Source organism: Chlorocebus sabaeus, chromosome 17 (assembly GCF_047675955.1).
Source record: "Chlorocebus sabaeus isolate Y175 chromosome 17, mChlSab1.0.hap1, whole genome shotgun sequence".
Taxonomy (NCBI): domain Eukaryota; kingdom Metazoa; phylum Chordata; class Mammalia; order Primates; family Cercopithecidae; genus Chlorocebus; species Chlorocebus sabaeus.
The window spans coordinates 7,649,269-7,667,375 of NC_132920.1; the positions used below are offsets into that span (position 1 = coordinate 7,649,269).

The following is an 18,107-nucleotide window of genomic DNA, read 5'->3' on the forward strand; positions in this document are numbered from 1 at the left end:
CAGCAGCTGCCGTGGAAAGCCACGTGTCCGCTAAACGCCTACATTACATCAATAAGAGAAACTAAGGAAGGGATGGAAAAGCTATCATTTTTCTTTTCTTCCTCAATTCTGGCAGTATGGTGATTTAATCGCTGTTATTATTTTTATTTAGTTAAAGCATCAACTTAGGCCTTTTAAACGATGGTAAAAGAGAAAGTTTCAGATCGGGGGGTATTGGTCAAATCATTCTTACTAGCGACGACCTCTTCGCCTTTGGCACCTCGCGGCTCTCCGCTTGCCTCCAAGAATTCCCGGGTCTTGAAACCTAAGCGCGGCGGAGGCGACGCCTCTCCGGAGAGGGAGGGTGAAAGAAGGGGCGGGGCTATTTAAATAGCCCGCGAGCTTCGGGTCCCGATTGGCTGCTAGCCTGTCGGTTACAGCGGGGCGGGGAGTCCCGGGGCTGGAGTGCGGTACCTGAGCCCCGCGCGCCGCAGAAAGCCCACGTTGGCCGCTGCGGGGAACGCGGCGTGGAGAGGCTGGAGACTGCGAATTCCAGCGCCGCCGCCGCGGCCGCTGCTGGGTGCACTGGCCCCCTTCCTTCCCATCCCTTCTGCGAGCGGGTTTGCTGGGCAGCCAGGCGAGCGCCGAACGGAAAGCAAGATCCTCGCCGTCTCCACTTGAGGCGTGCGGCACGCGGAGATTTTGAGGGGGAGCGACGGTGACCGAGGGCTCAGGGGCGCGGAGTTCGTGAACAAGAACGAAGTTAAACCTCACGGAATAGACTGGCATTTGGGGACGCCTTGTCGCCGCAGCGTGGGCCCTGCGCCGGGGTAAACTTCACAGTGGCCCTGCGATCCGGGGAGGGGCGTGCGCCACGGTGATGCCTGGCATCTCCCGCAGCTCGTGAGCCGCCCCGCTACCCCGCCGCCCCGGGTCCCACTCAGCCGCCAGGGAGGGCGCGGGGCGGCGCACGTGAGCGGCCAGCGAGGCCCAGAGTCACCGCGCCGCGACCCGCCCAGGAGCCAGGGCGCAGGCTGCAGCGCAGCCCGGACTCGGACGCACCTGGCCTGGACCGCGCGCCTCTAGAGACCTGCGCGGGGCTGTGGGGCTCCCCTTCCTCCCCTCCAAGCGGTTCTCCCGGTGATCACCCCTTCGCCACCCCTCTAGCCTGGGCAACTAGGGGCGCCCCGGACGACCATGAGAGATAAGGACTGAGGGCCAGGAAGGGGAAGCGAGCCCGCCGAGAGGTGGCGGGGGCTGCTCACGCCAAGGGCCACAGCGGCCGCGCTCCGGCCTCGCTCCGCCGCTCCACGCCTCGCGGGATCCGCGGGGGCAGCCCGGCCGGGCGGGGATGCCGGGGCTGGGGCGGAGGGCGCAGTGGCTGTGCTGGTGGTGGGGGCTGTTGTGCAGCTGCTGCGGGCCCCCGCCGCTGCGGCCGCCCCTGCCCGCTGCCGCGGCCGCCGCCGCCGGGGGCCAGCTGCTGGGGGACGGCGGGAGCCCCGGCCGCACGGAGCAGCCGCCGCCGTCGCCGCAATCCTCCTCGGGCTTCCTCTACCGGCGGCTCAAGACGCACGAGAAGCGGGAGATGCAGAAGGAGATCTTGTCGGTGCTGGGGCTCCCACACCGGCCCCGGCCCCTGCACGGCCTCCAACAGCCGCAGCCCCCGGCGCTCCCGCAGCAGCAGCAGCAGCAGCAGCAGCCGCCTCGCGGAGAGCCTCCTCCCGGGCGGCTGAAGTCCGCACCCCTCTTCATGCTGGATCTGTACAACGCCCTGTCCGCCGACGACGACGAGGACGGGGCGTCGGAGGGGGAGAGGCAGCAGCCCTGGCCCCACGAAGGAGCCAGCTCGTCCCAGCCTCGGCAGCCGCCCCCGGGCGCCGCGCACCCGCTCAACCGCAAGAGCCTCCTGGCCCCCGGACCTGGCAGCGGCGGCGCGTCCCCACTGACCAGCGCGCAGGACAGCGCCTTCCTCAACGACGCAGACATGGTCATGAGCTTTGTGAACCTGGGTAAGGATTTGGGGTAACCTAATGACGAGAACATTTCCCCCTTTTCAGTCCCGGGCCCAGGGGATGGAGTGAGGGGGTGGAGGAGCTCCCGGCGCGCGGGTCCCGCCTGGAGCTCTAGAGGCCGCGGGCACAGGCAGGCTGTGCTCTCGCCACCTGCGCGGCGGTGGGCGGCACATGCGCTCCCCCGCGCCGCGGGCAGGGCTGCGCGCCGAGGCCCCGAGAGGCGGCTGGCCGGCCGGGGCACGGGACTCCGGGAGCGCTGTCCCCAGCGGGCGTGTCTTTGCGGACTCCCTGAGCACGTTCCGCGCTTTTTTTTTTTCACTCTTGCCCAGCTCTGGTCAGGTTAACTCAACTGCAGCAGAAAAGTCCAGCCTGAGCGTGGCCATCCTGGTAAGAGGGCTCTTCAGTACGATTATTCCCTCTAAACTGACTTCTTTTGCCCCTTAACTCGGAGTGCAGTTTTCCCACCGAGACTTTTAGGGAATCCGACAGCGGTTGGGAACTTTGAAAACTTGGCATGAGTATGTTTAGAGGTATCCACGGCACTGGGAGAGGTTGCAGAGGAAAGTCCCGAAAGCACCGCAGAAGGCGCTCGGATCCCGCCCGGGCGGGGCTCGCTCCTATTTGGGGCGGGATGAAAGCTCAGCTGGGGTAATCCATCCTGTGCCCCCGCTCACATGCCCTTGGCCATTGTCCCCAAAGGCTGAACCTTTGATCGATGCAGCCCAAGCTGCACGGGCAGAGAAAGGGTGCGGGGTAGGGGCCGGGGTTGGGCGCTGAGCTCCTCTGAACCGGTTGCCAGGCAACAGAATGGAAATTCAAGGGCGGCTAAATCGAGCTCCGCCACAAACGTTCTGTGGCAAACCCGGACCGAGTCACATCGCCCTTTCTCCCCCCCCCCACCCCCTTGAGTTTTCTCATCTGTAAATGAGAAGGGTGCGAAGAAGACTCTTTTCTTCGGAGTTAGCGCCTCCGGTTTGCACTGCTTTTCATTCATAAGCTGACTTAGTTTAGCGCAGACATACGATGGAGGGACGCGCTGTCGGCGGGCAGACCAGGGGCGCAGTGGCTACGCCCGGGATGGGTGCAGCTGCGCGGCGGGGTGGGTATTCGCGGGCCTCCTTCCCATGTGAGACAGTGGCTGTGCCCAGGCCCTGGAGTGGGTGAGCAGACACCCGCCAAAGGAGCACACGCGTCTCCCAGCCACGTCAAAGACGCTCGTCTTTTAACGGCATTACTTACTGGAATGATTCCCGCTTAGACTATCTGGGTGATTTCTTTACCAGCCTATCTATGATTCCCAACTCCGCTGAGCTTTGAGGGAGAGAATGTGGGGGGTAAGAGCCAAGGGGGGGAAGGGAGGATGTGGAGGCAGGACGATTGGCATCCAAGTGGTGCAGAAATCCTCCTGGGAAATTCGTGAAACAGAATCTCACAGGGAGTCCAGGCTCAGGGCCTGCCAATCTGGCAGCTTGCACTGCCCGAGGTTCTGATTGGACAAGAATTTTCACAATTTATTGGAACCAAATCCAAGGTTGAGCCACCTCCAGGAAGCATTCTAAGGAAATTCTCATGCCAGTCAATAAAATTTGTAGTGGGTGGGGGCCAGGGTGGCAGAGGACCAGCGCTGTTCCTTATTCTAACTTTTCTGCTGCTTCTGACTCAGTAAATTCCTCCCCTTGCCCTCTTCCTCTCCTCTCCTTCCACCCCCCTCCCCCGCCCCCAGGTTTCCTGGCAGCTTTGGGGAAATGTTTTATTGCCTTTTGGGGGTAGTCCTAACCTGGACAAAGGGGAGGAAGACTGGCACTCCTGGCTACTTCACAGAGAATCGTGTTACAGTCCCTGGGAAAACAATTCCTGGGCTTGGACTGAGGTTCTCAGGATTAGCTGCCCTGTAGCATCACCCGGGGGACTTAGAGATCTAGGGTTATTAGGGTCACTACGTAGACCCAGATCAGTTAGGTCAGAATCTTTTGAGGATGGGGCACAGGTATCATTTTTTTTTAAGTACCTTAGGTTTTTCTAACATGCTACTATGGTCAAGAAACACTGGCACAGGAGATCCTCGTGTCTGAAGGAAATGGATACATTATCCCAGTAAGAGATGAAGAGCAAAACTTTCAAACATTGCTACACATTAGAATCACCTGGGTGTTACATGGGAGGTGGGGGGAAACACCTTAAAAAAATCCAGATGCCCAGGTGTCACTCCATATCAAATCAGAATGTGTGGAGGTGGAAACCAGGTAGCAGTATTTTTTGTACAAAAATAAAGAGTATCTCCTAACGTTGCCCAGGCTGGATTCAAACTCCTGGCCTCGAGCAATCCCCCTTCCTCAGCCTCCTGAGTTGCTGGGAAGATAGGAGTGTGCCACCATGCCCAGCAGTGTCAGTGTTTTGTCAAGATCTCAGGTGATGTCAGTGTTTGGAAACCACTGCCTTAGATGGTATTTGAAATTTCAAGAGCTGGGCCTAAGGCGAGTTTGTAAATACAGTCACATTTACTGTATTTAGTGACCCCCAAATTCCCCTTATTCCTTTGCTTCTCTGACACACTGCCTCTGAGTCACACTGCTTAAAGCTGGCTGTCAACTAATCCTGCTAGGGTGATGTTTCAACATACTATTTCCTTAGGGATATTGACATTTTTCATAAAGGATTTTGAAAGATATAAAAAAAGTCTCCTGAAAAATTTCAAGAGAACTCACCCAGTAGTGCAATTCTGGGCCCCAGGACAGGCTGACACGGAACTGAAAGAGTTCTAGGATGGGAATTCTACCCCAAGCCCCTCATATCCCATCACTGGGCTCCTTGTACAAGTTATAGCTACTGTAGGTCCAGTTCTGGACTCTATACTGATAGTATGAAGAGAAGACCTTTTGCAGGTAAGTAGAATCCAAGCAGCAAGCCATGCCACCTGCCAGTGAAGCAATTCTATTTCATCTTAATCCATTTAGCAGTAGGAAAAGGGGTATTTCATCATGAGAGGCTAGAATGGGGTAAAATCTGATTGCCATGACTCTGAACATAAGAAGGACAGTTCATTTGAAAAAAGTTATTGTGTACCAATGTTGGATTCTCTATATAGGGATGCTGGAGAATTACAGATTTCCTAATTGGTGTCAATGCCATGTTAACTGCCATATTACCTGACTCATCTATTAAAGAATCTACAGAAAGATAAACATTACAGCCCTGTGTTTTAAAGTACTCTTATACCTACTAGGTTAAGTAAATTACAAACTGGAAGTATAAGGGAAAGTATTACATAGTTGTAAACATCCGACTTCCCTGGGACTGGGGGAATAATTTACTCATGAAATACATTTGAAACACCCTGAGCCTTGTAAGCCAGCCGGACTATCAGGAAGTATGAATCAACAGGATAAATTTCTCTCTCATAGCGCAAGTGCTGGTCATCCAACCAGCTCATTGTTGTTTATGTTGACTGTTTCAAACTCTTTCTGGGTGAATAGACTGGGATGTGTCACCTTCTAAATACTAACCGTCTGCTGCCTGGGTTGCTGGTGTGCAGAGTGCCTGGGTGAGCTCGTGGACTTGCATTCACTCAGGGCCACAGATGCCATTTTCTATTTGTTTTCTAATGCTAAAAATGTCTTGACAGCCTAATCAGCATCCCTGCCAATTTGGTGACCTTGGAGAGGTATCCTTCAGGTCTTAGCTTAAAATTCACCGAAGAGAGACCTTCTCTGCCACTCTGTATTTTTAAACTGGTCATGCCTCCATCCCACCCACTTCTGTACCATGACAGCACTCTGCTTATTTCCTTCCTTGTACTTATCACAAGTTTTTTTGTTTTTTTTTTCTTGTTAAATTTGCTTACTCATTTGTTTGTCTCCCCCATAGGATGTCAGCCTCTAAAGGCAGAAACCATACTAACCCACCACAGTAGCCCGAGTGCCTAACATAATGCTGACCCCATGGAAGGTGCTTTGAAAAGACTGAATTAGTGAAAATATAGACATAGCCCATACTTCAAATTCATATTTCACTGATCTGGAAGATTTGATTATTTACAAAGGTATACCTGATTTTTATTGAGGAAAAAGTTTAAAGTGAAGACATTTAGCACAGGGAGGTTCACAGTAATTGAGGTAAATCATCATGCTTTATTAATATACCTTTCTGATTAGTCACCCATAAGTATATTAATTTGTAATATGCATTACATTTGAGAGTAGTAAAAACATCTAATTAAATATCTGCATTTCAGATTTCACTTGTTTATTTGAATTCACGAGGTATTGATCTCCAAATGCTAGGATTAAATGGAAATTTTAAAAAACTCAAATGATGCTCAGAAAAGGGAATCAGTATATATTAGTACAAGCAGCAAGAAATTTGTGCTAAAAATAGTGGCAATCTTCTGAACAAAATTACTCTTGGGAAACATAAACGAGAAGAAAAATGGAATACTCCCTACTTGTATTTGTAACTAGATATGCTGCACTATCTCTTTCTCCTAAACATCGCATCAGTAGTACTGTTTTTCATTGAAGCTACCTGTACTTATGAAGATTTTTGTTAGCAGAAAATAAATCCATGCCTGCAAGCTACTCACAGCAAAAACAGTTTGGAGAATTTGGTTGCAAGAGTGTGATTCAAAGAAGCAGTGGATGTTCTTCTAAAGAGATTACAAAGAGTAAATCTGAAATTCAGTGGCATTTCAACAAAAAAAAGTTGTACAAAGTGTTCTTAAACTAAGATCAAAGGGCAAGCAGATACCATTGTTCAGACCTCAGATGGTGTTTCCTCTGGGTGTCCTTCTAAGAATGGGTATAAATCCTTTTTAAATGTGCTGAATCATGGTTTGTTCCTCTATTTGCGAGCTTACCTCTGATCAGCTTGGAGGAGGGCTACCCTGTGATAAGAATCTGTTTAAGTACAAAAACAATGTTCAGCGCTTTATTTAGCATGTAATAATTTGTTGCCTCCCTGTGTCTTCGGAGAGTAACTACTTTATATGTTGGATTTCAAATTGATATTTTACTTGACTGTGAATACTGGCTATCAAATGTAGTATAGTATAGCAAACTAAAAGATAGCAGGTCTGCTATCTCTGCCTCACTCTTGTCTATTTATGAAGGTGAGTTAGACAAGGAGAATTAAGAGGGTACAATCTCTTGCATCATTAAGCAGCTTTCTGTAACTTTTTTACAAACCAGTCCTTCACTCTCTGCCTCCCATCTTATATCAAAAATGAATTATTCTAGGGAATGACTTTTTTTTAAAATTTTTGAGACAGTCTTGTTCTGTCACCCAGGCTGGAGTACAGTGGCGAGATCTTGGCTCACTGCAACCTCTCTGTCTCCTGGGCTCAATCAATTCTCTTGCTTAGCCTCCCAAGTAGCTGGGATTACAGATGTCTGCCACCACACCTGGCGAATTTTTTTTTTTTTTTTTTTTTTTTTTGTATTTTTAATGGAGCTGGGGTTTCACCATGTTGGCCAGGCTGGTCTCAAACTCCTGACATCAAGTGATCTGCCTGCCTTGGCCACCCAAAGTACTGGGATTACAGGCTCATGCCACTGCGTCCAACCAGGAATGACTATTGTTTAACTTAGCACAACGTCATTACAGTTTTAATTTTTCTACTTTGATCTTTATCCTATTTTTCTTTCTCTTCTGTTCAGAATTTTAGTCATTTTGCCATCTTTGGTTCTTCCAGTAGTGGGAAGAAAAGGAGACAATATTTTAATTAGACAATTTTGTTTTTTGCTAGGAGTTTTAATAAATATCTGAGTAAAAGGAATAGAAATCACTACAGAAACTCCCTAAGAGAGGAGTAGACAATTTACCAAGTCCGCATTCACGCAAACAGCTGTTACACATTAACCATCCTGTCCCAGCCTCCCGAGGCCCACAGCACAACACAGCCACGTGCCCAGCAGCTGGGCTGCTCCAGCCGTAGGCTGTCACCTGGGGGGCAGATATAGGGGATGGCTGGCATCTTCTCTTGTCTTCCCCACAAGGAGCCAGTGCATTGTGTTGTTCTTATTTCCCTGTTTTCATCATGACAGTGGAGTTAACTTTGTTCAAATACACTTTCTTTTCTGATCATACTCTTACCTTCTCTTCAACACCCTCACTCCCATCTCTGATCCAGCTTTTACCCACTGGAAACGTGTGAGTCAGAAAACAGCACCAGTCTCTCCTGGAATATATGAAAGTGGTGATAGGTGCATGAAGGGGAAGGAAAGCCATCACCACTTTAGTGAAAATTAGAGTTAACTCTAATTTTTCAGTGCCATTAACCTCAGTGCCATTAACCTCTGAAATTTTGAGAGTACCAGAAATTCTCAGAACCTGTGTTCCCCCTGTTCACCTTTTGCTACAAGCATTAGAAATCAGTAACACATTGTGGGTCACTGAAGTTTATCAGATTTTTTGTTCAGTCACTAGTGTTTTGAAGATTTTGTTCTCTATACTTTTTTTCCAATGTGACTATATAGTATTTGCACACCCTATGCATAAAGTTAGAGTCTGAAGCCAGGCTGGGAACACAGCTACCATCCCTAACATGGTTTTTCTGGGGACACAGATGCCCCAGCAACAGAAAACCCATTTGGGGTTTATTGGTTAAATGAGTTTGGGATGACTGGTGAATGTATGTTCACCATAGGTCATAGAATTTAGAGCTTAAAAAGTTCTTGGATATCATCTAATCTGTTTGTTTGCAGTTAAATCTGTTAGATGTTTTCACCATTTTCTCTTTACTGCTGTTACCTCTTAAGGTTGAGGGATAATCCATGGAAACACACAGAGATCCTAGTGCATCAGAGCAATAGGGCTATTGGCAAGCCGGAGTGGATAATGAAGGAGAAATTACAAAAGCAGGCCAGAGCCGAGGAAGCCCAAATCTGGAATTGTTGGGGTTTTCTCTTAGTGGATAGCATCTTCTCCAAGAACTCTACTTTTAGAAAAGAAAATGCTATGCGTATCTATAAATATCCTCTTGTTTGGTACGCCAAAGGACTGTTGACCCCAAAGAATTGTTTTCTGCTCTGAAATTGAGTTGAAAACCACGTTGCTTTGAGCGGCATTGTTCCACTGATATCCACTGATTCTCTTCCTGCCCTTCCCATCTCCATTATTAAAGAGATCAGGTCCATAATAGACATGATATCTAAATTACATCAGGTAATTCCTTGATGGGTCCCCAGGGTCTCGTTATCTCAAACACAGTCCCAGATGACTGGGTTGAAGACTCTCCTTCAAACATTTTTGCAGGATGAGGTTCTGGTTCCAAGTGGGAGAGCCTTCCTGACTCTCAGATTCATAGGCATACGCCCTTGATGACTGATCCTCCTGCTGGCCAGGTCAGGAGTGTCCTAGGCCTGAAACATCCTTGCCACACAGTGCCGATTAGATGTTCAGATTGTTTTCTCATCACTAAAGAGCTCAGTTGGCGACCAGGAGGAGTGGAGTGGAGTGGATTCACAGCGGGCAGAAAACAGCGCCCCTCGGAGGCAGAGTCCAGGAGCCCGCTCCGCCCTGACCTCCGATACCCGCCACAGGCCTTATTATCACTCTCCTGCCGCTTGCCCTTTCACCGTCCAGAACATCTGCATTTGTTGATTGTTGTTCCTGTGTTTACAGTCCTGTTGGTTTCCTGTACATGAACATGGGCTGGAAAAAAAATTCTGATTTGTGTCTCAGCAGAGCCTGAGTGAACCATGTCATTGGTGAGAGTTGTTTTATGTGCTGATTAGGCCAGGCGATGTTTTATAATATTAGCCTTGCTTATTCTCTGAGACCAGTTATTTTCCCTCCCTCCTTTTAAATCTATGAATTACATTTAAATAGTCCAAAGACTGAGTTTTGTAAACTACAAAATTAAGGACTAAAAGTTTTTACTTGACTTTGATTTTTATTCAGATTTTATTTGTAGACTCCCATATCAGAATAAGTTACCAACGGAGAAGCTGTACACTTTTTATAAAGAGAGGGCTTTTTTTTTAAAGATCGGTTTGAGGTTCACAGCAAAATGGAGCAAAATTTTGCAGAGATGTCCCATGTACCCCCTGCCCCACAGGTGTACAGGCTCTCCCGTTATCGCCCAGCAGAGTTTGGTATCTTTGTTGCAATTGGATGAACTTATGTGGACACATCATTGTCACCTAAAGTCTATAGTTATATCCAAGTTCACTCTTAGTGTTGCAGATACTGTGGATTGGGACAAATGTGTAATGACGTTATCCACCACTACAATATCATGCCGAGGAAACTCCTCTGCCCTACAAATCCTCTGTGGAGAAGCTGTACATGAAGCAAGGAAAAACAAGTCAATGAAGGTATAAAAATTCAAAATATGCAGAGTTTGGAGAAAGAATTATAAAATACCTCAGTTGAAGAATAGTTTGTTTCTGGGGTTTTACTAAAGGGGTCCCTAAAGAAGTAATTTTGATTGTCTATGACCATGTGGGATTTATTTTATAGTGCTTCTATGTGTTGACAACAAATCCATCAGAAATCTTTCTTCTTTTCTTTCTTTCTTTTTAAGTCTAGGAGTTTAAAAATCTTTTTTCCTCCACATAGTTTCACTGAGGTGTCTGTCACCATAGTACCTAGACAATCCCTCAGGCAGAGATATGAGTGATTAAATTTCTCCCTGGCTTGTGCCCTGTTTGATCCATGCTAGGCAGGATTTGGGGGAGTAAAATAAAGAAGGCTGAAGAATGAACAAGAATTATAGGAATTCTGTGCTTGTGAATTATTAAAATTTGGGGAGTTATTAGGGGAGAGGTTAAATATTTTTCCTTCCTTTCTGAAAACTTATATTAAAACTTAATATGACTTTAGAATTGAGGAACTGACGAAAATCTCTTCCTGGCCCCAGAGGCAGGATCAGGGGACTTTAAAAGGCTTCCTCAGGAGAGGCTGTTTAGATCAGAGTAAAACTAAATTAATAGAGACGCCATTGATTCAGAGGTCTTTGTACGTGATATATCGAATAGGCTTATTTGCCTTTAGACTGTTTTCTACGAAAAAGAGCTACACAGGTTAATGGTAAATAAATATGAGAAGACAATAATGGAAACAAGCAATGTGGTAAGTGAGGAGCAATTCATTTGAGGGCCATTAGGGGTTTGTGTTTATTCCTTTACAAATATTGTGCAGGTGAGACATTTAGTGAATTCTCTCCATCTCTCTTCACGTCAGTTACTCATTGTAATGGGGTATTACTGAATTCTAGCTAAATTGCCCACCCCTTATCTCCCACCCTATTCTGCTCCCTTACAGAGGAAACCTCTTAAAAATAGGGAAGAGGGCCGGGCACGGTGGCTCACACCTGTAATCCCAGCACTTTGGGAGGCCGAGGCAGGTGGACCACTTGAGGTCAGGAGTTCAAGACCAGTCTAGCTAACATGGCAAAACCATCTCTCTACTAAAAATACAAAAATTAGCCAGGTGTGGGCGCACACCTGTAATCCCAGCTACTTGGGAGGCTGAGGCGGGAGAATCGCTCGAACCCGGGAGGCAGAGGTTGCAGTGAGCAAAGATGGCACCACTGCACTCTAGCCTGGGTGACAAAGTGAGACTCCATCTCAAAAAAAAACAAAGGTAAGAGCTTGGGGCCATGGCAATGTCAATGGGCTTGAGAAATTCAGCCTTGTCTCATAACATCTGACTTAGGATGTGCTGTGGTTTAATACTTCTCTGTGGGAGTTTAATGGAGCAGAAAGAGAGGTGATATCCATGGGCAGGACTAAGGTATGAAGGGAAGAGTAAGAAGGCCATAGGTGCCTGGAGCCAAAGATATCTGGAGAGTTGCCTTTCTCCCCAAGGGCCATGGAGCTGGCCTTTGCATTTTTATGGGGTCTGTTTAGGGCAGAGCCTCCTAACACCAACTCTGATTAGTTGAGATCGTTTGACCCTGTCGTAATGCATTCACATTCCTGTCATCATTGTAGATGATCCCACAGGGCTGCAGGGGTGAAAGCGGTACCCAGGGATGTTAGCGTCCATTTCGGTCTTGCTTTCCCTTTTTTTGCCTTCTCTTCTTTTCCTCCCGTTAATAAAATTGGCAACTCCATTGCACTTATTTCCACTTTCATATGTGCTCTTACCCATAGTTTTGGAGCCTTTATTATGGATCTAGCACAGCAGATTATACACGTCCACGGAGTCTGGGAGTTTTCTACCACAGAAACGATTCGTTTTCGCCCACTACAATGGTTAAGTAGCTGATTTTCTTGACGATGCTGGAACATGCTTATGATCGGTTTGTTATAGAGGAATGAGAACTGGATTAAGATCCAGGAGGCTTGATTTTGGCCTCTAGTTCTCAGTATTATTCTTTTTTGGTAATATCTTCTTCTTCTTTTTTTTATTTTCTTTTTTGTAATATCTTGTTCAAACCACTTAATCAAATTTCTAGGTCTCTTTCCTTGTCTGGAAACTGTATTGGCTAGATCTGCATTTTCCAAAAAGTTACTACCTTTCCAAAATGTTCTGCAAGAGAAGACCGTAGAAGCACTTTCTATTCTATTCCTCTCTTTGAGGTTTACAAATCTTTCTCCTGTTAATGCCCTGACAAGGCCAGAAGTAAAGATGCCTGCTAACTTGGTTCAACAGAGTTTTGTTTGAACTGACTTTTACTGTCTAATCCCTTTTGGCTGAAACCCCCTTGAGTCAGACCCAGGCCCCTCTGCCCCCACACCCACTCCTGAACCTTCTCCTGTTGTCCTCATAGATCAGGGGAGGGACCCCAGGAGGCTGCGTTTCCAGCTGCTCTGCTCTTCTGTGGCTCCAGCTCTCTCTGGATGGATCTCCTTTTTCCACCTTATGCTAGGGACCCCTGGGCTCTCCTCCCTCCTTCATGAGAGGGAACGTGGCTTCCTGCAGTTGACAATCCATGGGCTGCCTCACCATGACCTGCTTGGCCGCGTAGCACTCCCACTTCTGTGCCACCAGATCCCTGCGTTAAATCCCCTCCGTTGTGAACTCTTGCAGAAGGTTCTGTTCCTGGTTGTACTCTAAGAGCTAAGGGCTCTTAATTCCCTGGATCACAGTTGAGAAATCCCAGACTAGGTAATTCCCCAGATGATACTTTAAAAATTTTTTGGTAATACAGCTTAATTTGACACATTGACATACAAGGAACTGCTTAAAGTGTACCATTCGATAAACTTAGACATAGGTAGGCACAGCTGCAACTGTCACTGCAGGGAAAATAGTGAATACATTCTGAGCTACACTTGAAAGAATCTCCTATGCGAGGGAATGAAATCATCACTCCTAACACACAGGAAGTGCTGTGCAAAGTCCCATCTTTCATCGACACTATGGTTTTTCTTGCTTTTCTCTTATGGGCTTTGAACATCCTTAAGAATGGAATTTCCTGAAGATCCTCATGGCTTGTTTTCTTGGATCAGAGAACCATGGGGTCAAATCTTCGTAGGGTCAAGCCTGCTCTTGGCAGCTGGCCTTTACCCTGTATCTCACTTTCCACATTGATTTTGGGAAATAATAATAAAAATAGGCAGACCTCTTTTCTAATTTTGAAAGCAAGTGTCTGGGAGTAGTTTTGCGTTGTGGTGACCCTGTCAGCATTTTGTCTGTAAAGACTGAAATTTAAAAGATTTAATCCTGCCGGAAGACAATACAAAGATGCTTCCCTGTGTTTCTGTTTTAAATTTGGGCAATTTGGGTAGGGCACAAATCCAAGAACTCTAGGAAAGTAGACTCCAGTTTACCCCTGACATTTTCCCTAGCCTCATCCTTCTGCAAATGTTCTGGAAGCTTAAATAGAAATTGCATTTTTTTTTTTTTCTGCACAAAAATACAAGTATTGTATTTCTTTATGGCCTTTTGCCTTAAAGAATGGCTGATGTCACTTGTTATCCTATTATCTCAGCAAGGCAAATACACTTTTATGGCTGCAAATATGCAGTAAGAACTAGTAAATCGTAAGATAGGGGAGAATTTGGAGGTTTTTGGAGAAAATTGATATTTAGAGTAATGTTAACTGAATATTCCAAATAGCACCCAGTCTCATAATAGAACAGTTTTGGGAAATAACTTAACTGTCCCCTAGCGGCCCACCATTTGGGGATGTTACTCTTTCCTTCCCACTGTCTCCTCTGCTCTTGTGGTCTGAATTCCATCCCCATCCATTGGCTGCAAGTGTTTCACTGAAGGCAGCTAATGACTGTGTCCTGAGTCCTCATCCTCCTTTCCAAAAGCCTTGATCATGTTGACTATGCATTTTTCCCTACTGGGCTATTTTTTAGCTCTTCTAAAAAATCCTCTCCTTAGTTTCTACAATACAGCCTGCTCACTCTTGGTTCCTTTCCTGTCTCGAAGACTGCTGCTGTATTTGGGGATATTTTCTGAAATACAACAAAAGGTTCAGAAGGGTTGGCATGTGGCATGAGATCTGCACACTGGGCTGAGACAGGAAACAGGCAGGGAGCTGGGCGTAGGGAGGAGGTCACAGCCAGTTGCAGGAGTAAAAAGATAACATGTGGCCAAAGGTCAGGATGATGGGCATATACCAGGCTCCCAGGTGACCTGCCACCGAGGCTCGGTGGCCTGGTGGTAGCCGTTGTGTTCAGAAAGTCAGATGGATGCAGCTGCAGAGATGTCCCCCAGCTGTGAGTGCCTCCTCATGTGTCTGCCTTCTCTCTTATGATCCATCTGTTCAGAGCATGCTCCAAGTGTGGTCCCATCCCAGACTCATGCAGCGCAGCTTTTCTCAAACTTTGTGCAAGAACCACTTGGTTTTTCAAATTTTTAAATTTTTGTTTTAATTTAAATTTTGTGGACCCATACTTTTGCTAGAAAAATGACATGAAAAAACCCCGAAATATGTTCAAAATCAAGCCTCGACTTTTAATCATTAGGTTCCATTTGTAGAAAGTTGTCAGTCAACTTGCTATTAAACTGTCTAAACACTCCATTTCTGTACTCTCATTGCAAGCTGGTAACAAAGTTTGTGGATCAGCACAGATCTATTAACAAACAGCTTCTTGCACCCCACCCCTGACTTGGGGGATTTGGATGTGGGAATCTGCATTTTAACAAGCGGTGGCTGAGGTTTGGGAACCACAGTGCTAGTTACTCAGGCTTAACTTCAATCTTTGCCCTCACGCCCACATCAAGTCAGTTGCCAGGCTCAGTGATCCTGCTTTTGAAATCTCTTACTCCTGCCTTCCCATCTTCTTTTCCATCTATCCCTAAGTTCCCTGCACAAGGTCTTTATAATCGTTGGCCTTGACTGTTGCAGTGGTCTCTCTGCTGCGAATCCAACCCTGCATCCCTGCTAGGTTGGATTTTCTGTGGTGCAGGTGTGATCTATTAGTCCTCCTCCATCACCTGCTCTGGCTCCTGTGGCTGCTAGATTAAGCTGATGTCTCTGAGGTCCACCCTGTCCATCTCCTCTACTCCTCTTTTCATATACTGTTATCTAGCCAGCACACTCTGCTCTGTGATTTTGCCTATTTACCTAGTGAAACTACCCATTGCCACATTCTCAATTTTGTTTTTTAAGCCCCAGCTCAAATGCCATCTCGTCAAGAAAGGCTTTTTGAAATTTGCTTACCCACGTGCCATGACTCCTTGGAAGAACATCTGGGGCCAAATGACAGGGGACTTGTCCTATGCAGAGAGGCATAGAGCAGCATTCTATTTTATTTTTGTTTTTAGTAGAGACAGGGTCTCTCTCTCACCCAGGTTGGGATGCAGTGGTGCAATTATAGGTCGCTGCAACCTTGAACTCTTGGGCTCAAGTGATCCTCCCACCTCAGCCTCTTGAGTAGCTGGACTACTAGGCCTGTACCACCATGCCTGGCTAGTTGTTTTAATTTTTTGTAGAGACGGGGTCTCATTATGTTGCCCAGGCTAGTCTCAAACTCCTGGGCTCAAGCGATCCTCCTGCTTTGGCCTCCAAACGTGCTGGGCTTACAGGCATGAGCCCCCAGACCCAGCCTAGAGCAGCATTCTAATTTCTGATGTCTGTTTGCAGCTGAGCTCCATGTGGCTTCAACGAAGGAGCTGGGAGCCTGAAGTTCCAGTATTGGCTCTGCTACCCCTCAGCTGTGGGTTCGTTGAATCGCCTTCAACACCAACTTCTCTGATTCCTATCCTATTAAAACGTTTTATTGATCTTTCACACATCCCCGCTACGCTCAAGTGCCTAGCGTGGTGCCTTTCCTTAGTTGATACTCGATAGGTGCACATTGGGTAAACGTAGGTCAGTTTCTCAAAAATAAAACCGGTGTGTGCCATCTCCTTCCATTCTCTCATTACAAATAACATCAAGCATTTGAATGAGAGAATTATACACTGTGAAGCATGTGTGCCGTTATAAGAAATGCTGATCAAGTCCCGTATGCGGCAGTGGTTATAAAAAGGGAAAAGAGAAGTTACCTTCCTCTCGCAGGGTGTATGTTCTGTGACTTTCTAACATTTTTTAAAAGGCTTCGGGAAGAAGAAATATTATTTTCCTTCTATCTGATGTCATTATGACTTTAATAAGCATGAATACAAGTCAGAAAGACATGCTACTGAGTCTAAATTTAAATTTCCTGGCTGTGCCAGGCAGAAAGCTTCGAGCTTTCGTGCATGCGAGGAGGCACGACTCCTCACGCAGGTGCCGCTGCAAAACACTTATCTTGTCAACCTCCACTTCAGGCTGGCAGGCTTGGCATACATTGTGAAGGTGTTAGACATTCCGTTTACATAAGGACTGAGGGGTGACATAATGTCTATTGAAGCAAAGTCACTTAGCTCCCCACTAGGCAACAGGGAGCATTTAAAAACTGAAAACTGATCAAAGCTGTGGGCAGGATTGAGATACCTTTACCCAGGGGGCGGGTGGTCTCTTGGTTCATTGCCCGAAACAGATGTGCATTATTGCCTCACTGTATTTCCAGACTATTGGTGAAATGAATCAGGCAGAATTAAACCCTGAGTGGCCAATCCGGAGAGCCTGCTTAAGTGGGCACAAGTGCGTCCAAATAGGTTGGAAAAAATGTCAAATCAGGGTAGGCACATACAAGATGTGATGTTTCTCTTTTTATAGACTGCTATAAAAGTTGTTTAAAATTAAACAACTCTTCAGTACTTAAATTATGTATAATGAGACAGGTAGGTCCTGGAACAGAGACCTTTCCCTCCCTCTTCTTATCCCACTTAAATTTTGCACTCCCTACCAGAGTATGTGAGATATAAACACTTTCATTTCCAGGATATAGTGGAGTCTTAGGATGGAGCAAAGGGAGAGAGAGAGATGGCTTGACACAGACTACAGAAGTAGCAAATATCTTTCACGTTTTATTCCATGAACTTCAAGAATGTAGCAAGGGAAAAGTGAAAATAATTTCAGATGCATCTGTCCTATCAAATGGCAATCTTCTGTATTTTTACACTTCCAAAATATTTGCAGATATAGAGGAAAGTGTATTCTATAGTGTACACTCCCTCTACCCCCTCCCAAATAAGTAGTTGATTGTTGTTTCGCTTTTTATTTTGGGAGGCTGTATTTAGGAACGAGAGATGGTATGTAATGTTGCATTATTCAGGATTGACAAGGTTAATGCGTTTTGACCATTGAAATATCTGTGCCCTCTTTTTCCATTTGGCTGGCTTCTGTGAGAATCATTTATCTTGTGCCTGTAGGATGCAATCTAACTAGGGCACTGCTATTCTCCTCTCAGTGTTGGATGACATGAGATGCTCTTTTCTGAAGCCAATGGATTGGGCATCTCTGATTTCTTGTTCACCTAGAGGACTTTGTTTTCAGGGCAGGATAAATGCTTGTTTATTCTCATGCATGCATGCTCTCCCTCCCTCTCTCATTGAGTGTGTTGTTTTCGTGGCTGCTCGGTGCTTGAGACCTGACTCCTAGGAAGCTGAACTCAGAATCAAAACTTCTCCTGAGGTGCCACCTAGCATCGCTAACCCCAGAGATGACCGGGGTGGCCCCGTTAACACTACACAAATAAAATATGTCACCAGAACATTTCACTGAGATGAGGAATTTCTTTCCATGATTCTCTAAGGTTCAACTGTAGTACATGCTGCTTTTTCCTACTGGGCAGCAAACATGTTTTACTAAACTCTTACCTAAGTGCTTTCTGTTTACAATTCCAC

The 18,107-nt window shown here is 46.6% G+C and overlaps 1 protein-coding gene across 1 annotated transcript in view; it reads left to right on the forward strand.

Moving 5' to 3' along the window:
* The first annotated feature begins 434 nt into the window (after positions 1–434).
* The window catches only part of BMP6 (bone morphogenetic protein 6), a 161,349-nt gene continuing 143,676 nt past the window's right edge, over positions 435–18,107 (forward strand). The window contains exon 1 of the mRNA XM_007973751.3: positions 435–1,988. Coding sequence (XP_007971942.1) covers positions 1,331–1,988 — 658 coding nt within the window. The 5' untranslated portion in view covers positions 435–1,330. The remainder of the gene's footprint in view (positions 1,989–18,107) is intronic.